This window comes from Gallinula chloropus (genome assembly GCF_964237585.1).
Source record: "Gallinula chloropus genome assembly, chromosome: 13".
In the NCBI taxonomy this organism is placed as follows: Eukaryota; Metazoa; Chordata; class Aves; order Gruiformes; family Rallidae; genus Gallinula; species Gallinula chloropus.
The window spans coordinates 3,636,385-3,657,175 of record NC_140098.1 but is presented as its reverse complement, the minus strand read 5'-3'; the positions used below and the strand labels follow the sequence as shown (position 1 = coordinate 3,657,175).

At 42.1% G+C, this 20,791-nt stretch overlaps 2 protein-coding genes across 2 annotated transcripts in view; one reads left to right on the top strand and one right to left on the bottom strand.

Moving 5' to 3' along the window:
* Positions 1 to 163: 163 nt before the first annotated feature.
* Positions 164 to 1,691, top strand: SS18L2 (SS18 like 2). The gene is made up of 3 exons (XM_084269886.1): positions 164 to 338; positions 442 to 518; positions 1,114 to 1,691. Exons 1-3 carry the CDS (start codon positions 270 to 272, stop codon positions 1,199 to 1,201), a joined length of 234 nt encoding a protein of 77 aa, XP_084126012.1. The 5' UTR covers positions 164 to 269; the 3' UTR covers positions 1,202 to 1,691.
* Positions 1,692 to 4,556: 2,865 nt separating this feature from the next.
* The window catches only part of GARRE1 (granule associated Rac and RHOG effector 1), a gene marked incomplete at its 5' end in the record, with an annotated part of 28,447 nt that continues 12,212 nt past the window's right edge, over positions 4,557 to 20,791 (bottom strand). Inside the window, 8 exons of the mRNA XM_084270282.1 lie at positions 4,557 to 4,991; positions 5,571 to 5,649; positions 7,849 to 7,983; positions 8,854 to 9,019; positions 12,253 to 13,244; positions 13,736 to 13,861; positions 15,337 to 15,434; positions 19,940 to 20,098. Of these exons, the coding sequence (XP_084126408.1) occupies positions 4,668 to 4,991; positions 5,571 to 5,649; positions 7,849 to 7,983; positions 8,854 to 9,019; positions 12,253 to 13,244; positions 13,736 to 13,861; positions 15,337 to 15,434; positions 19,940 to 20,098 (2,079 nt within the window). The 3' untranslated portion in view covers positions 4,557 to 4,667. The remainder of the gene's footprint in view (positions 4,992 to 5,570; positions 5,650 to 7,848; positions 7,984 to 8,853; positions 9,020 to 12,252; positions 13,245 to 13,735; positions 13,862 to 15,336; positions 15,435 to 19,939; positions 20,099 to 20,791) is intronic.

Below are 20,791 nucleotides of genomic sequence, written 5' to 3'. Positions count from 1 at the left end.
GACCGCGGCGGCTTCTGTCCTGTTCTGTCCTCAGCCCGAATAAACTCCTCGATCCCCCCTCCGCCGGTCGCTGTTCCTCATTCCTCGTTCCCGGCGCCGCCCGGGCGTTGCCGCCGCCGCGGGGCGGGGCCGTGCGCGGGAAGCGCGCGCAGCTCCGGGTACGGCCGCGCCCGCCGGCGGACGTGCCGAGGCGCGCGGCGGCCGGTCACGAGGGTGCGGCGCGTGCGGGCCGTCCCTGGGAGCCGGCGGGAGGCGGGGGCGGCGGCGGGATGTCGGTGGCGTTCGTGCCCGAGCGGCTGCGCGGGAAGGCGGAGGTGAACCAGGAGACGCTGCAGCGGGTGAGCGCGGGCGCGCGGGGGGGGGGGAGAGTGGGGGGGGGAGTGGGGTGGGGGGGCCGGCCCGACTCGAGGCGGGCGCTGACGTCGCGCTCCTGTGCCCTAGTTGCTGGAGGAGAACGACCAGCTGATCCGGTGCATCGTGGAGTACCAGAGCAAGGGCCGCGCCACCGACTGCGTGCAGTGAGTCAGCGCCGCCTGACGCGGAGGGCCCAGTGCGCGCCGGTCCCGCTCCCCGCACCTTCCCTGCCCTCGGTGGGGGGGTGAGGGGGGGTGCGGGGGCACCGCGGTCGTGCTGGTTCGGCGGGTGCCCGACAGCGGCTTTCACGGAACGCGGAGCAGCGGTGCCGCCGGCTGGGGTGAACGTGACCCCCGCGCCGTTTCGTCAGGGCTGTTCTTCCGCGTTAGCGAGGGCGGCGGCAGCGCCGTTGGGCCGGTCCTGCCCCCGCGGCCGGGGTTACGGCAGCCAGCGCCCGGCCCCGCCACAGCCCAGCGCCTCAGCGCCCGAGTGACGGGCGGGCTGAGCGTTCGCCGGCCGCGCGGTCGGAGCAGCCCCGCAGCGGGGCTTTGGCACCGCCCGCGCCGGGCCCGCGTCCTCCCCGTCCTGACCGTGCGGAGAGAAGTCGGTCGCAGGTCCAGGAGCAACAGCCGGAGGGTTTGGACCGATCTGATGTTACTTTCCAACAGGAGCTCACTCCTAGTCCAGGACAGTGACTGCTGGAGTGCCGGTGGCTGGCTACAGAACGTTTCCCAGACACTGTGTTTCTTCCTCTCTTAGGTACCAGCACATCCTGCACAGGAACCTCATTTATTTAGCTACAATCGCTGATGCGACGCCACCCAGCGCACAGAAGACCACAGACTGACTGGGCACAGCTGGATGGGGGCAGCGATGCTTTAAGAACCTGTAGAAATACTTAAAAGTCCCACTTTGAGAGCTGAGGAGTGGTTTTGAAAGGCAGGTAGAGAGTCGTCCATGCTTCTCAATCAATCAAAACTGTGAGTGTAGTTTCTTGGTGTAATATTTGGCAATTTTCCCCCGTTACTGCAAGCAGAACCTGAGGGTGATAATGAATCAGCACCCTTCCTTCCCCTCCAAAAAAAATCCCATGCAGAATATGTTGATGGGGGATGTCAGGACAGCAGGACCAGAAGTGCCTCTGGAGGACTTACACAGATGTCAACTGAAGCAGAGGCAGTTTCATGGCTAAAGCTGTGTAATGATAAAGCATTTAGCAAGGCAACTTCTGTCTCCCTCCAACCCCCCAAAGCCAGCGATACGTTACCCACACATAAGCGGTCAGCTGGTTTGTATTGTAGAAAGTGTGGTTAATAAACTAAGCTGTTCATTGCCGATCACTGTATGTTCTGAATTAACACCACATGTTCACAAAGGAGCAGCAGAGGGATTTAGTGAAATCGCCATGGTAAAGGTTAAGTGTTCTGGGGCCGAGGGGATGGGTGCGTAACTTGAGAGGAATTCAGCCCAGGGAAGAAGCTGAGCCTTTATTTCAGTGAGAGAAGGCCAGGCCTTTGCCCTAGTTGTGTCAAGGCTTTTCCTTTTTGCTTGAAATGCTCTGTACTGCAGGCTCTGTAAACAAGTAAATCCTTGCATACTGAAAAGGGATTAATATGCTTCCTGAGTATTTGTCAGCATTTGTGTCCAGGGGGATGCCTGGGTGGCTCTTGCCCAGAAAGAGCACAGCTCCCTTGCCCACTTTGGACCGTGCAGTTTCAGGGGCAGGACTGAAAACCTTAGGCACAGTTCTCTCAGGGGGCTGGGGAATGATGTTCCTTTCAATCACAACCATCAAAACACTTCACCTCAGCACTGCTAAAAATTCAAGGAACTTGGCTTTGACAGTGTTCACCTGCACTCCTAGCTCAACGATGGGGCCAAGGCACTTCTGGAGCCCCTTCTCCACTACACTCTACCTGAAGAAGTCACCTTAGGATGCATGAATTCCACTTTTATACATGAGTCAGGAAGTAGGCAGCTGACAATTTTCAAACTGTTAAATAATCCTGTGTTAATGAAATAAGATCTTTGTTTACAAACCAGAGTTACAGTTCAAGGTGCTGCTCGTTTTCAGCAAGGTGCATATTTTAAACAGGTCTGACCTATTAAATGTATATCTTTAATAAAGCAAATAGTTTACTTTTACAGAAGCTTTAAAATACAAAATGTACAGTTCCAGTTCAGAAGCATTAGCTATTCACAAGAAGCACTGCAATAAGGGTAAGTTAACTAAGCACCAAACCCTTGCACTTGGCAGTGTAAGTGAAGTTTAATGGCAAGACTCATTTGCCAAGTGCAACAATTCTTAAAGTTACCAGTGTTGAGAACGATCAGAAGCAAAGGACAGAGTAGCACCTACGTGGTCAAAATGCAGACAAACGGTCTTTGTTTTCGCAATTCCCTTCTGTAGGTCCAGCAACCTGCCAGCGTTTGTCATCGTGAATAAACGGCAAAAACTACGGCAATAATTTTGGCACTTGTTAGGAAGGAGTTCAAAATTAAGTGTTTTCTTTCACTGACTTCCATTTTGGTCTTAGTAGGAATAACCAGTAAGTACAACCAAATTTAGCATTTAATATTAGATCTAAATGACAAGATTTAGGAAACTCAAAACCATCAAGTTAAATAACCACTAACATTTTCAGCAGAGGGTTTTCAAAATTATAGTAGTACAGACCATTAACAATTTACAGACAGAAGCCACACTGATTGTGCAAAGCACATTACTGTAAAAAGTCTATGTACAGCAAACAGATCTCTGTAAACATGGTAAGTATGAAGGTTCGGAAAACATGGTGACTATCATAAATACAGGCAACATTGGCATCCTCAAACAGCACAGAAGGTAACAATCGGGCCTGCAAATACAGCCCATCACCATACAAACAAAAAAAGGTGGATGGGTTTTAAACACCCAAATGTTTTAATAGTTTTAGTGTTGTGTATAGTTTTTATTTTTATATATAATATGCATTTCTTTTTGGTATCTTTAGATATAGATGTACTTAGTTCGTAAAAACAAAACCAACAAATGTGCTTTATCTCCGTTGAAAAATTATGTAGTTAGAACTAATAACCCATTTTACTAGTAGTTAACATATTAGAATGATATGACTTAAGAAAAATACAAAAATAAGATTAATACTGTCAAAACTCTTATACCAGAAAATATTGTGGTTTTTAGACTCTCTCAAAGATGAAATATGAAAATTTAAATAAGCTCTAACTATATAAAGAATCTTCTGTAATCTCAATTAATATACAGTGGGATAGCTATACATATATTTACCATTGTTCTTCAATTTTTAAGCACCAGTCACTCTCCCCAGATCCACTTTGGTTGGAAGATTATTCCTAATTCCACAGGTTCACTTAATGGCACATATTGACTGCAAATAATTACTTTATCCTTTTAAAAAAAATAATGTTCTTTTAACTAACTGCTACCCCACGTTTCAGTTTAGTATCTTCTGAGCCAGCTCACAATTTTTAATCAACTGTAGCATCTGAAATAAGACTTTAAATATATGCAAGTAGTCTTTTAGGCTATACTCTCACCCACTTAAGGAGCACTGTGTGGATAATGCCTTTGGCCAAATGAAGCGGTAAGTAACTGTGTATTTATTTGAAAACCAGTGTCATATTATCCACACAGATGCCATCTACTTTTAGCAGCTCAGATAACATGTGAGACACAAGGTTGAGCGGTTCTGCTGATCTCCACTTACTTAAGAGTAAGGAAACCACCACAAAATTCTGTTTTACAACTGTTTCTGCAACAGTTTCATCATGAACTCACTCGTGTGGCACCGAAAAGCTGCTGTTGCACTCCACTGCCCCCAGGCCCTTCATGGGGAACACGAAGGCTTTACGGCCCCTCCCTTACAAATTTATATGCCAGTGTTGAGCAAAGTGACCACTATGTATTTGCTTCAACATATTCCACGTGTTTCAGTAAGATGTTTACCTATAAATCTATATGAAAAATAGCTATAAAATACAGTGTTTCTTGTATGGTAGTCCTTCAGCAGTTCTGTTAAAAAAAAGTTTGGAAAGTAAAGGCAATGTACACGTTTTTAAAAGCATTTCTACATCACAGTTTTGGGCTGTTTCATGTACAAACAAACAAACATATTGGCCATATTTGCTCAGCACTGTAAATCAGAATTCAAGAGTTTGTAGATCTCAGCCAAACCCCCCCCTCAGTTCAGCAATTCCATGAGATAAACAGGATACAGCCAATACCCACGTGTGGGTATTGCATCCATCACTCCCGTTTGGCCCTGTGCTGCCTTTTCCAATATGAAAAGCAACTAGTACTGATGCAGGTAAGATGGTCTGCGCTCGTGCTTTACTGGGAAGGATTTAAAGCCCTTGTTCATCTGTTTGTGCTGGGAAGCCTGTTGTTGTGATTGCTGCTGCTGCGCGTAGGCAAAGTTGGAGGAGATTCCCGCTGCTGGAGCACAGTCGTTGGCTGCCGCCCACACCGGCGACTGGAGGATCTGCATCGTGTCGCTCCACTGGCTGACAGGGCTGCTCATAGGGTACAGAGACGTGCTCTGACTGGGCAGAGTGTTGGTGACAGAGGACGTGTGCTGCCAGGGTGCCTTTGGAGGCCAAGTTTTGGTTTTATTGTCCTGAGAAAACAAGATTGGTTTGGGATTCTGTTTGAACACCAACATGCCACCAACACGCTTCTTTTAGACAATACTTAACACATCACCATATCCCCACAAGGCATTTTCAGGAGATTAATTCATATCTGAAAACAGAGCTGCTGCATATATACAGCACACTCAATTCTTAAAAACATTTGCCCCTTGTAAAAACCTTTCTGTTTACGTCAGCACATTTGCTGGACACGCAGCAGCTCCACTCTATGTGAAAATTTCTAGCAAGGCAGGTGGGAAATCTGGCAATACTTTCATTTTTTCTGCACATGCAGTTACAGTTGTGTTGCCTCTTGGCTTAACTTGAAATCTTTGGTTCAGTGATCATTTCTGCTGCAGGGGAAAGAGATTTGTGATTTCTAGTTCTAGTATTTAAACGTGGTTACTTTGAAAAAAAGCACCTGGTCAACTTGAGTGCAAGTGATTTGGGTTTCAGCTGAGGTAAGCAGCCTGGAGATACAAATGCTATTCTGGTTGTTTTCCCAGTGTAAGCCACCCCAAAATGCAAACAGGAAAAGTGACTCAGCAAAGCCATCTTCAGCTTACCTGATTCCGGTCATCTGCCACCGAAAGGAGAGGCGGTGATGGTAGCGTACTAGGCTCCTGTTCACCACTGCTGTGTTTTCTGCCCCAAAAGAAGTGACATTGAGATGTTATTTTTGTGAGTCACCCCCATTAACCTGCTGCTGGCACACACCAGTCAGTAGTTGCAGTCTGTCATACCTGACAGCCTGGAACACGTACTGAGGTTTCATCTCATCCCATGCACAGGCTACGAGCAGCAACGCCACAAAACACGCGTTACTGAACACTGTCAGAGGCTGGAGTGCAGCAGCTCTGTGAGCTACAGCAACACCACCACGTGCAGTTTTGCAGAGGTGAAAGGAAGATGGGCCAGTCTTTTCCCCACTTTGAAGAAGTCAGCCAGAAATTGCCATTTCTGTTACCTGCTCTTGTTTGTGGGGGTGTAAATGTCTTCTCTGAAACAGCTTTACAGACAAAAGATACAGTTGAGCAAGTGAAACATCTGCTGAGGCACAGTGACTACTGCAAGGAAAAACGTTACACCTTTGGTTTGAAGGTGTGACTTAATAGCAAATAGAAGTCCTTGACCACATTTTCTTGTTTGCTTGGTTAGAGTTCTGGTGTTTGGTTTTGTTTTGGGTTTTTTGGGGGTTGTGTTTTGTTGCTGTTTTGTTTGGCAGGGTATGAAGGGTGTGAGGTGGGTGGGTTTAGATTAAAACAGAATCTTTTATCCTTTGTTTAAAAAAAGTGACCATGCTCCCAGCTACCAGGCCTCCATAGGTAAGCAGTCCTTTGCACACCAGCTTTGGAACACTCAACCTCATACCTTCTCTTACTGTGTAACTTTAGCAATGCTATTTTGTCATCCCCTTGCTTGTTTTTCTTCCTGAAAGTAACATCAGACAGCAGAGTAGTACTGTTACTTCATCTGAAGTTTTTACGTAATGAAGTACGTGCTCTGGAAACTTCCTTCTGCTCCTCTCTTCAGGGCACTACATAAAGCACAGGCTTTTGTTCTTGCTCCATTCATTGATCTACAATCAATCTCTATGTATCTGCTGTCTGGGCAGATTAAGTCACCTATCATATGCTTTTTGTGTTTTCATTCTCTGCTTTTCTTCTAAGCACAAATAATTACTCCTTTTTCCTGTGTCTGCTTACTAGAGAGCTCCCTGCCATTAGTTTCTGTTCAGCATTTACCAAAGCTCAATTCCTGCCCCCTCTATATATAGTCTTGCTAAGTGCAAAGATTCAGAACACAGTTCCTCTTTCACTCAGTTCCTTTCAGCCAACTGCCTCAGTCCCATCATTTTCAGCTCCTGTATAGTTCCTTTCTGGTACCATATAAAAACAGCCACCCAGGTGTAACCTGCAGGAAACTGGCAGTACATCCACTACTTTCCCCTGTCACCAAAAAGCAGACAATCTTGTATCTAAATGTATTTGATGCTGAACTACTCTGTTATCTAAACAAAAAAAGAGCATTTGGCCAGAGAACTAGCTCAAACCATTTTTGAGAGCCTTTTCTAACAATAAAATGAGAGAACGATCCCAGCCTGGTATCCATGCTTCACTGTGTGCCTTGCTTTTATTATTGTCTTAACTACCCTCCATAGTAGAGTCACAGAAGTTCCAAAGAACCCAGCTTGCAGCCTTTTAGAAGAGCACAAAGCACGTGCTGTAACTCACACTACTGTTTTTAAGTGGATCGTTCATAGTTGAAAACCCTGGCTTCCTTTTTAAGTTACTAAACTTACTTATGAATGCAATTAAGCCTCCTTCATATTGCCAGAAGTAACTAAATAGGCATGTGTTTACACCTACTAAAATGGCAGTGGTGTGCAAAACAAACGTCTACACAAGGTCAGCAGTGGTGTTTCTCTAGTGCCACAAAGTTGCAGCAGAAGCCAGAAAATGGGAACAACCCCAGGAGCAGGACAAAGCTGCAGTGAAGCACACAGTTTAGAAAACCAATTCAAAGATGATCTCTTAACACCTCAATAGTTTAGAGCAAGTCTATCCAGAATAGATTCTCTTGAAGAGGGAAGTGTCAGATCTTGCCTAGGCATACTGAATTTCAGCTAACAGCTGGTGGTTTACACAGATAGTTTGTACAAGGAGACAGCTACTGACACAACTCAAGTTAGCCTGAGGGCACTGAAGATACACCACACGCTGATGGTAGTATGCAAACCAACATCTAATTAGCAGGAGTTTCCTTTGTGTGGCTACTGGCATGAAGTTACCAAAAAAAGAAGAATCTGAAGCAGCAGTATGTGCTTCTGTTCATTCTGCTCACCTTCTCTGCTTCACAGCAGCAACGAGGTCTGGCCCTGAGAACATGGAGAACAAACTGTCTCCATTAGCTGAGGAGGTCTCATCACTTGAGCTGGCAGAGTCTCCTTGAGTACCAGACCAGCTATTTGTCACATCACTGCAAGACAAGAAGTTGTATTAGTTCTCATATTTATAGTGCCTGGCCCAGACTGCATGTCCTAGTTTGGTAGGCTGAATCGTTGTCAGGGGCGATACCTCAGAGCACAGAGATGTCAGTACTTTGTAGAATGTACCAGTACTACAGATTCTTTCACTAACTCACTGCTGAGTGATTACATCAACTGCTTTGTCTGTTACAGTCACTATATAAATTTTACTAAAATAACTATAAACTAAAAGCATCCATCTTGGTCAGGAAGGAGAAAAAGTGACACTTGGTTTGGGAATCACTACGCACATGACTTTTTCATTGCAAAACTGAGCTAGAATACGTACTGGTCCCACTGGTTTTAAGCTAGCTTGAGTGTCACAGCTGTTACATAATGGACAAATGGACAGAGAATCTTGAAATACTTCTGTTGTAATGAACAGTTACGGTTTAGAAGAGGTGAACTACTAACATACCTGCCTTGCAGTAGCAAGATTAAGTGGCTAAAATCTGAAAAGCTGAATTCAGTCAGGCACTGCAACTTAGACAGCATCACTTTTCATCAAAACTACATCCTCAAGGTTTACAAATTACTGAAAGAACACTGTTCTGAATAAATCTGTGGTATAAACTCCTTATTGCCTCTGTTCTATTTAAAGTCAGCACACATCCCACTGTAAGGAAGATGTCCAACCAGTGTCAGTGCCCCAGGATGAGCGAAGCAGGAAGGGCTGGGATTTCTCGCCCTCAGCGAAGCGCGGCTCTCACAGACACTGCACCAACTAGGGAAAAACCACCCAGTATTCCTCCGTTCTGCCAAGGCTGAGCGTAACACAGCCTCACATACAATGAAAATACATAGCCTGTCCAATCTCTTACCCTTCTGTGAAGTACTCAGGGAAGGGCCAGGTTTTATGAGGATCATCGGGAAGAGGCCAGTTGCTCCGTGTGTTGCTTGGCCGACGCACATGCTGTGCCTGCCTTTTCTGTTGCATAGCCTGGTTGACCCCAGCAACATAGCGGGCGAATTCTGGATCAGAGCCAACTGGGATAAAAGGAACCAAGAAGTCAGTTGTTAACATTCAGCTATTTCTACTGCAATTATCCCCCTCCTTTAATCCTTTAGGCTTGAGCATATCCCACAACAGAAAGTAACTCCCTCGCTGATAAGTGCCAGGCAACAGCTGATGCCTCTCACTGCACAGGGGAGACAACTGAATGGGAAATGGTTTAAAAGAACAGGTATGCACCATCCATGGTGGATAACAATTCTCACATGGAAGAACAGCTGCCCCTTGCGTTCCATCAGGGAAATAGTATTTGTCTCTATGATCATGTCTATACAGTGAAAGGTCCAATATTTAACACCAACAGAATTGCAGCCTGCACATTTATCCCATCTCAGGGAAAAAGAATGTACCAATTATTATAATAACTTGCAACATGATTTCTTGCTGTGTTGTAATCCTGCTTGCTTTGGGAAATCAGAATCTCAGATCATATTAGAACATACAGCCCAGAAACTGCCCACTTCCTACAAAGACTAGACAACAAACTTGAAAGCATTCTGATCCTAATCTGCAAGATACTTCAGAATTAGATTGGTATTTACAGAAAAAAAGCTGTAATTATTACATAAAACACTTCAGGAATGGGAATATTTTTTTTATCTCAAGCATCTGCTTAGTGAGAAGCAGGATCTTGAGCAGACGCAGCAGAAGTCTTACTCCAGAAGTGTTTTAAATGCTCAATTGATCAGAGCAAATAATTAGCGTATTAAAAAGAATGCTGGTATGAGTCAGTGTAATTGAGTTTCCACAGCTTGTTTCTCTTTGCCTTTTTTTTTTTTCCCTTCTGAGGGGAAAACTTTGCAATCCAACTGGATTTATGGTAAATGTCTAGACCACAAGCACAGTAGTTGCAGCAGGAAGTACAGAGCTGCTGACTTGCTGGTCCCAGTTTTAAATTAAGAGTAAAGACTGAAGAACATCCAACAAGCACACACAGCTTGGAAAGCAGAAATCAATCTTCCATGTGATGCCTTCCCTTCATCCAACTCAGCATTTACAAGAAAAGTTTCCTTGTTTTCATTTGGCACATTCAGAAGTGAGCTCCGCAACGTTTGGTTGGATGCAAACTGAAATAACAATGAAGAAAACTTTGTTTCTATACATTCTTTTTTAAGTAAAGGACAGAGCTACCTGACAGCTGTACGGAAACAAAGTATTCCCACTGATCTTTGTTTTCTTTGAAAGAGATCTTTGTGTCAATTTAAGAGGAAGCTGGAAGCTAGGCAGAGCCTTGGCTAGATTCTAGGCAGATTCTGAAGGATGTCCAGGTTATTCTTCCTGTTGATAGCATTGCTATATTACCATTCCACTCAAAATAGCAGCTTGTATTAATGTGTACTTCAATAAAAACCTGTATCAGATAAAAAGCTGATGTTCCGTTACGTTTTCTACTTCATTCTTTCATCTCTGTGAGAGTAATTCAAAGGACCTGGAGCATCACCATTCCTTCCACTGGTTTTTACTGCAACATTCCTTCAGCAAGTTCTTACTGATGATGAAAGTACTGCAAAATATGGCTTTGGTAGCTAGTTAAGCCTCTGACATGAAAAGCCATCAATTTTATAAATTCTTAATTAGCAGATTTGCATCTGAAGAGAAACATCCTTTTCAGGCTTCAAAAATATTTATTAAAAAAGTAGTGCCCTTTGTTTCAAATGACAAATGTACAAAGTCTTAAGGATGTCTGGAAAGGAAAAAGCGTTTCATGTTTTAAACCTTTCTGTACTACACTGACTAGAGCTTAAATTGAAAACTCCTTCGTCAGAGCCCAACCTGGCAAGTTACATGAAGAAAAGTTATCTTTCCAGTGTAATAATCCATTTGATTGGAAAATTCTGGGGTTGGTTTTGGATTTTTAAACCCCAGGTCTGTAGATAAGACCATTTATTTCTACAGTTGAAGTGACAAGTATGTACATTCATCCAGAGAGCACCATTTATCCACCTGAGTAAGTCACCTTTTCAGAGAATCACTTTCGAAGTCTGTGGTAGTCACCATATCAAATGGAACAAAACAAGCTGCTTATGTAGATCAAAAGGAAAATACTACAGAAATATAATGGATTCAAAATGCTAAAAATGTCAGTCCTTTGTATACATGACATTTTTTCCCCTCTACACAATCATGTATTTGATACTTGGTGAAAACCAATTATCCTTCCGTAATAATCTGTAAGTACACACTGTGTTTAAATGTGATGATGCTAATTTAGACTTAGAAGCTTTTGATAACATAACTATGATGCTTATCAACTAAATTGACAAAATAACTATAAAAATTAAGAGCCAAATGAGCCTGTTCCTGAGACACAGTCCTAACACACCTGCGCATGCAAGTGAGCACAGTTTGAGAAAGGGTTTTCCTGGTGGTTCTAGTGCTGCCTCCCTCCAGACAGCTTTCACAACGCATATTGCAAAGGTTCTGTAGCTGTCTTCCAGGCTAACAGAAATTATATTTACAAGATATTAGTACAAGAACAACAATTCATTATCAGGAGGTTTCCTTAATCTCCTCTTAGACTCCACAGTCAATTCCATAGTCTTTAGCTATTTGCTCATGGCTACAAAATTTTACCTCACTTCATCTTTGACAGTAATCCCTCTACATTTACAAAGTACTAGTGGTTCAAACGCATCTGAAAAACCACACGGCACTTGCTCTTTAGTCTCTAATCCTTCAGCACCCAAGCCTTTCACTGCAGTAACAGCTGTAGAACAGGAACCTGTATGACTCCCATGGAACTGCACAGTAACAGAGGGGAAATGCAGGGATGTGGGTAAGAGGCAGCCTGGCTGTAGCTCCAGACTGCAATACTGGTAAAGAGCAGGAAGCATCATTCTAGGGTAAGGTAAAACACCTAAGTTCAAGAGCTTGGTTTTAAACAATTCTACAAATAAGTGATAGAATGAAGATCATCTGTAAACATCTGTTTCAGTACTTTGATATAGTCCATGTAGGAAAGGCCAGAACTACTACAACTGGGACAAGAAATGAGGAACTTGTTGCCATTCTTCTTTATTAATCCAAGTTGCTCATACTTTAGTTCATCTTCTGTTAAGAGAGGCAGACATACAAACACCTGCTTGCCTTTGTAAGCACCTCAGCATCTGGCAGACAGCACTAAGAAGTAACAGATACTGCTAGCAATATTTAACAGTATTCTTTGACTCTTATAAAAAACAAAAAAGAAAAAAAAAATCACACACACCTGCAGGGTCAAAAGGCAGGATTTCTCCCAACATCCCAAACACTCCATCAGTTTGGTCACGATTTGGCCAAGTGTTGTTTCTAGGTCCTTGTGGTTTCTGTCCTAACATCTCTGACATCATATTGTCCATATAGCTGCTCACAAGACCCAAGCTGTACAGATCAGAGCTCAAATCTGAAAAACCAGGATTGTTCCACTGGTTTATATGAGACAATCCAGCTCCAACAGCTTGGGGTGGCTGCTGTGAAGAATTAGTCAGCCATTTGGCAGGTACGCGTTGCTGTGGTCCAATAGGTTGAAGCAAGTGTTGGTAATACTGCATTTGCTGCTGCTGCTGCTTTTGTGACTGTTGTTGCTGTGACAAGCCCTGCTGAGAGGGATGCAGTGGTGTGTGAGAGACAGACTGTGGCTGCTGCTGTACTGTTCCTGATTTTGCTTCTGTTGCTGTAGAGGATGCAACAGAGTTTCTTCTTTTCACCATTGGAGAAGTCTGCTGGGATTTGCCCATGTTAAAACCAGACAAGAAGTCTATAACATCCTGCATTTCTTGGTCAGTTGGTAAATTCATACCTTTGTCATCCTTGCCATCATCTGGCTTGAAGAAATTGTCCCGTCTTTCAACTAGAAAGCCATTCACTAGCTGATTATTTGTGCTCTGAATTGACTGCAGTGGATCTGCAGTCCTAGGAAAATTACCAATGTTTAAAATACTTTGCAACCGTGCGTCCATGTTAGTGGGCATTTTCGCTTTCTCCTCTGAGTTGGAACTTATGAAGACATTTTTGGAAGGTGTATTAGAGATTGAGTAACTTCCAGTATTACTTGTACTGGTGCAGGAAGTTTTTTTTGTAAACCGTGAAGTCAGTTTTGAGAATGTCTTTTGCAGACCACCTGAAGATTTGCTTCCATTTCCGGATGGCATGTCAACTTGATTCCCAAAGTCTGAGATTTCACGCTGTAACTGGATCTGAATACAAGGCAAAGCTTGCTCCCTGCATAAACAGAAACACATATATCAAACCACCTCATACAGACATGTTTTCCTCCAAAGTACAAACTCAGTTATTTGGGTCATAACTAGTGGAAGAAACAAAACCAAGGACTGATAGTTCATCAGCTACTTCCTACAGTAACAATGCAAATTTTGACTAGTACTTGCAAGAGCACTGACTACTTTCCATTCCTTAAGGAATTTTAATTGTGCTTCAAGACCTAAATGGAGATTGATTTAATATAAATCCGGTATTTTTCTAAGAGAGAAACAAATACTTTGGTACACTTGGATAAACTGCTGGCTTGGTTTTAAAGTTTGCTGCACACACAAGGTGCACCATGGAGATTATAGATTTCTTGCTCTCAGTTTGACTACTGCTTTCCCCTTCTAATGAACCAGTATTATCAAGCTCCTCGGTACACATCTTTCAACAGTGATGGCTTTCTTTAAACTAGAGAAGTAGAGCATGAGGCTCAAGAGGAGATGTACCTTCCTTCCTTCCACCTCTGAATGTCAAACACAGCAGTATAGAGCACATCTACTAGTCCCAAAGTCTTCTCTGGATCCAGACTCCTCTGTAGCAAAGACATCGTTGCTGGATCTTCTTTCAGACACCTGTAACCATTAAATCAAAAACTTTATTTTTACATGGAACATTTTCACCATACTAGTCAGATAAAAGGCCAATTGATGCACCACTACTGCTCTGGAAGAAGCGCAACTGGTAAAGGCAGCATAACATATAAAGCCTGAGGGTTCCTAAAGACTACGCCTGCAGCCTCGATTTCTTCTACTGTTGAACATAAAGCTAATCTAATTGTAAAATTATGAGCTATCTGTTCTGTTTTAAAAATCATGATTAGCTCTTTATCTGAGCAGGCATAATTCAGGCACAGAGGTAAGAAGTAGAAATACACAAATCTCATTTCTGGAAAAGGACAAGAGCACTCAACAAGCCTGACACAAAGCATTGGCGCACGGGTGCACTCCGGACCCCAACGCTGAGAGCCCCCAGCTTAACAGATTCCACGTGGAAAATAATCCAGCATATCCAACAGTGCGGGGAAGATTTTCCTGAGCTGTGAAGATGCAGATTACTGGATTTTCCTTATTAATGGCACACAATTAGGACTGAGTATGAAGTGAAACCAGAACAACTTTGAATATTAGAATATTTGTCAAGCGCTTAACGAGCCCCTCCAGCAGAGGCGAGTAAAGAGGCAGTTTTACTACGGGTCAGCAGGCGGAGCTCTTCCAGAGCACACACAGCCTAGCTCCAAGCACTCTTGCCTGTAGTTCTTTCATAATAGAGACATTTACAAAAAGAACAGAGAAGTGCCAGTTTATACTCTGCAGAGGAATTAAAGATGTATTTGGATAAACAGACTATCAGTTCACTCGCACTTCTGGCAATACCACTGGTACCATCAGTAACAGGCTATCTCACTAAGGATTCAGATTGAATGAACTGTGTTATACTGAAATTCATAGCTCTGACTACTCCAAAGTAAGAGAGAAAGGAAGTATTCCAATTCCAAATCACTGTTTCAAAAGGGAAGAAATCCTCACCTAAACTGCAGATCAATCCTACCGTCCTTTCCTAGGCAGTCAACTAAACTGATAGGACTAGAGCATCTCAGACCACAGAGTTCTGCGGTGCATGACAGCGCTTAAAGAACAGCTCAGTGAAGAGCGAGCAAAAGGTCTCATTAATCTCATCTAATTCCTGGCCTTCCAGAGGTAACAGCTGTGAGGACCTGCCAGGGTGGAGCATAACAGGAATATTATTGGATTTTATTTTTTATTAAAACCTTCTCTTTCATCATCAAGCTTTTACTTGTTCTTCAAAAGTGCCCCAGCGCTGCCTCTCTTCTATTGCCTCCCACAGAGGCAGCACTAGTACAAAGACCGCTCAAGTACAACTGTCAGTCTGTCAGGAATGTGGTATTCAAACAGTTCCAGACAAAGGAACTTAAGGAAGATAGGCCATAATTGTGTAGTACTCTCTCTTCCACTAGCACTGCACTAATTTTCCCTGTATTTGCAGTTACAGCTACTGGTATAACCTACAACACAGTATTTTCATTTACCAAGTTGATGGAACTTGCACCACAATTCTGGATCCTTCTAAACTTATCTGAGGAGCATAGGCTTCTTTATTTTCGATCTGTGCTGTGTCCACAACCACCTAGGAAATAAAATGAAAATAAAAAGGGAAAATTACTTTTAAGAATTAGCCTGTTATTTTATCACCCTCTAGTTAAGAAGCAATAGTCTCACCTCCCTGCCATGCTACAGGTGCAGAAAACAATCCACCTATAAAATCATTATTGATACCTAGTTTAATAGCTAAATATCTAAATTAACATCTAAAAAAAAAAAGAAATATAAAATTATTAGCTTGATACAGTAGCCTATATTTCCATGACTTAATTCTTCTCAGTTACATACTGTAGTTATGCATCACTATGTAGTTACCAACTGCTTTACACAACAGCTGCTAGTTACTAATAGCTTCATGTAGCAGCCCTTATGTTTGAGAGGTCTGGCGCTATTACTACTGTTACAACTCCCAAACACCTATTTTTCAAAATATTTTAAATAATTTAACTGCAGCACATGGTATGACATACACAAGCAGTATTTAGTCTGAAACTCTTCACATAGCTACACAGCTCACAATTCTTAACATACCCCATCCTCCCTTTTAGGGTTATAAAATCCCACACCAACTCTTCTCTATTCTGCCCAAAAGAAGACACTATTATTCATTCCCCTATTACATAAGGAGAAGTGACTGTTCAGTTTGCTGAATTCTGAACCTTCTGTAAGACACCCTGAAGATATATGGAAGAAGAAAGTCTTCAAAATTAACCTTCTGTCATGAACCTTTCTTTTTATGGAATTGGGAAGGAATGGATTCACTTCAGCTTCATTTAAACGTTAATACCAGTGCTAGTAAGTTCCATATTTGGTTCATGTTTTCTGTTGCAGCCCAGTCTGCATGGGTTGGCCTTTTTGATCATTTCCATAATTTCCTATTTTGGTCATGCTGAACCAGCAGCTTTTTGGCAGCAGTCAGCAGTTCTTGCTCCAGTGACTAGCAGATTAACTGTACCATTTATCCTTGAAATGGCAAAAGTCCTCTAGTATGCATAAGCCTAAAGGGGTATTACTGGTGTTTTTTGTAATCATCCCACACTGGTTCTACTTCTACTTCTAACTGGTTGTCTAGTACTAGTTATGAAGAAATGTGAAATATGAGAGTCTCTTCTTTCTCTTGCTTTAACAAAACCATCCAGTGACACCTGAAGGCAGTGACTTCCCACCTTTTAGCTATTTCAGCATGAGGCCTTAGTTCTTCTCCAGCTGACTCTATGCATTTGCCTGAGTTTTTTTTCAAACTTGTAAAACATGTCTAAGCAGAGTGATGAAACCCCACGCTATTATCCCCTCACAAAAATACCTCTTACTTAATAACAGGGCAACTCCATTACCTTTTTCCTTGTATTTGTACCATTTCACTTTTATGTAATTTGGTAATCTGCAATTAAGCTATACTGCAATTACAACTGAGATAAGGAGGGATGAACTTAGGAGCGATTTTTCTTAACTACCAAGAAAAATACTGTCTGCATGTCAGACCTGTAAGTCAGACCTAAAATTCTGATTTGCGTAGACCTAGATCAGCTTCTGGTAGTGGTGCAGGGTAGTACTCGTGGTCTGGGCTTCGTTGGGGGTGTTTCACACCTCCCATATCTTCCTTTCTTCCCTTTAAAAGGAGTTTTATATTTCTCAACATTTGGCCAGTCACAACATCTGGTATCTAAACACTGCTAGGAGATACAATGCTTCTGCAAGACATGTGGGCTTTTGCTACAGAAAGGTCTACTGGCACAAAAAGGGATGGCTAGAGACTCAGCTAAACCTTCTCTTCATGACTTCACATGAGCATGAGGTCAATCCAAAGTTGTATTTCCACTTATCCTCTGAATTCAACTATTGTAATACACATTACTTTTATTCAAACACAGAGATTTCTGACCCAAACCTGAAAACACAATTCTTAATATATTCACTAAGGTAAAAACTGAAAGGCTGCACTTTAAAATAATTTCTTATGTTAAAAAACTGAAACCTAAAACAGCCAAGCAAACTTCAAGTCACATCTTCTTGTGCTTTCCACTCTTAATGAGTTTCTTCTTAAAAGGCACATGGCATGATAGGCTAAAGACAGCCAGACTGTCAAGTAACATTCTTCTTTTAAATGTGGCATGTAAGTGACAAATTTACACATAATTCTGAACTACAGCAGACAGCTTAGTTTCAAAAAGCAGTGAGCCAAAGACTAGGCAATATTGTCCCATGATTAATTTGAGTTCTACACAAAATAAACTTAAAATAAACACATTCTCCCTCCCTGCCTGATGGGTGCTTAGAGGATAGCTTCCTGTGCATCAGACATCTATTGTTCTTCTTTTACAGGTGTTTCCTCTCTCATCTCCACCCAAAGAGTGCTTTAAAGGAGCCAATTACAATTTCCCATCATTGCATAAAGCTACATATAAGCATAATAGAATCCTGTAAAAATATGATGGCACAGAGTTTATAAAGAAAAACCTCAACCCTCACACCCTTCCAAACTGTAACAAATCAAAGTGAGAATGGAGGAGAGATGGCTTGCTTCGTCATGTGCACAGCTCATTACCGTGTCTTTGAAGATAGAAACTTGCTACTTTCAGAACCTGACATTCATGCAAAAATCCTGAGACATTCATGATGCAACACAAGTAATATTCCTTATATCAGCACTGTCACCTGGGAGAATATACAACTAAGTTTTATGCTGACAACTCTCCAAATGTTATGATAAACCTGCAGAATATCACCACTTTAATTATCAGCAGGTCTAACTAGTTATGTCTAGACTGGGGGACACCAGTGGATTTCCAGACTCCCAAGTCCAAGTGTGCCTCGGGGCACTCCCCAAATCTCATCAGGGCAGGACTTGGGTGTGCACAACCCTGAAAGCCCCTGGAAAGCGTATGGTGGGAGGTGCGGCACCCTCCAAGGCATTCCTCATCTAGACACTCAGGAGCCAAAGATTCTCCTGAGTTACAGGACACTCCTACAGGGCTGCTGAGAAAGATTCTTTCTTGGCCTCATTTCCCATACCTAGCTGCTGACGCCCAGCATCCTACCATGAACTATGACAGGTGAAAACACAACCCCACTTAACCACGTCTTTTTTCTTTTCCTAGTTCCTCTTGTATTTATTAATATTGAATACAAATTTCCTTGAAAACACCCCAGTAGAAACTTGATCAATCCTACTATTCCACAGTTGCTTTCTCTCCCTGCAAAGACACTAACTTCTTATACCACTCTCTTAAAGCTTCCTTATACAAAGTGGTTAATGCACTACCATCTCCTATTCTTAAATCCCTGTACTGCACTGAAGAAGAACAGGTAACAGGTATGCTGTTGTGACAATACTGATGGTGTGTCCCTTCCAATTTAAGCTTTCTTTACATGAAAAGTCAGTTGAGTTCCAGTATGATTTGAACCTACTTTAATAGATGAGTATCTACTATCTTTATCTACTATCAAAGATTGCTAAAGTAGAAGTATCTGACATTAATTTATAGTATCATTCACGGCTACTGGAGAACATATTAATGGTACCAAAAACATATGGTTTAATGAACTAGGGTGGAAGGCTGGAGTCTCTTAATCAACTGTATGATCTGTTTGAAAAAACTGTTATTCTTAAAACATGCAGCAATATGGATCCTTCCTTAATGGAAATTGTAATTAATTACAAAAGTCTTGGTGGCCTGCCATCACCTTGAACAACCTATCAATGTATCAATCAACAAGAAGCATTCAGATCATTGTATGTTAAAGACTGTTCAAAGAATACGTGACAGAAACTATCACAGGCTGTGGTGTACCTTTGTGCTTGCATTTCTTTCCTGCCCTATTGCCTTCTTGCTGCCATTTTATTTGTCCAGTTAAATTAACACTCACAGTAGACAAAAAAAACATGTCATGAACGAAGACTTTAAATTAAGAGATTGCAGTAATTAATTATGGGAGCACAAATGCATTTTCTTATCACAGTATGTGCCAAGTATCTATCCTCAGCAACTATTTAGATATGATAAAAGCCATAGGGCTTGTTTCTAAAGAATACCTATGTCTACAGCAAGGTATTTAATTGCACTGTCCTCTGATGGAGATGTCAAGTAGCATTACTTGGTGCAGAGGCTTTGTGGTTTATCTTGGGCAGGAAACCCAGCTTCCATTCAAAGCAGAGAGGAAATGAAAAAATGGCATTTTTTTAAAAGCTAATCTGCAAGAAGGGGTGGGGGAGAAGGGTGTTTCTCTTTAACAGAGTCATCATTTGAAAATCTTTTTATTTCACTATGAAGTAGAAGTTTCATTTCTTGTGTTCTAATAACGGAGACTATGAAGCATACTGTATAGTCTCTTGTTCCTATCAACTATAGATACCATCTATGATATCTTCAAGAATACATTTTGCTCATAAATCAATTTAGCTGCAGCATTAAAAACGGAGAAACGGTCAGACACAGGAAATTAATTTCCAAACGCTTTATAATATACAGTTTCTCTCTTCAGGTTGTTTAAATAGCCTTTTTTTGGATAAGCCTATTCATAGTCACTTACCAGTCCAGCTTGGCCAAATAACAGTTGTACAGCAGTTTTGCAGGCTCCTCGCCAAGTGGAAGGGCAAACCTGATTTAGTACTTCGGTAACAGGAGAGTCATCCCGTGGTGTAAGTCCATTATGGCATCCAGCTTCCTTAATCAACTGCAGCATTGTGTGCTGGAAAAAATAATTAAAAACACTGTCATACAAAACATTAATTCAGAAATGTCAACGCCAACGCTTCCGTATGCACTTATCACTGTTCTACAAGTTTTTCCAACAACTTTAATCTCTGTTCCCTCTTAACAGTCTTACAGAATTAGAAGAGCTCAACCACAGAACCAAAACATGGAAGACCATCTCTACTACTGGGAACACAATACTCCTCCAAAATCATCAACAGTATTTTTGGTTATCCTCTTGCAAAACAGTTCAATCAAAACTAGAAAAAGCAGCACTTCGAGCTGTGGATTGTTTCAACTCTTTCAGGAGCAAGAACTGGGCTTGTCTAAAAACGTGAAAATGCAGAGTTCTGAATGGACATCTTGTCCATTGCTTTATACTGAAAATCCAAATAATTCTTCCACAATTTAAAGTTATTTTTCAAAAATTGATTTAAAGATTTAAAATTACACTGGAAAGTGTAATTTCCCAACCCACCTGGTTGGGACATCTGTAATGGCTCACTTTCCTCTGTTCTTCAGACCTACCCCACTTATTTTCAAAAATTTGACAGCAGTGTCATTACCTCCTAGACTTCTATGCTTGTCTCAGATTGGATTGAATTTGCCCAGGTGGTTAACACGTTATCAGAAGTAGGTGTGGACCTACAATGTTATCAACATCTTGCTTTCACAGGAAGTCAGGCTA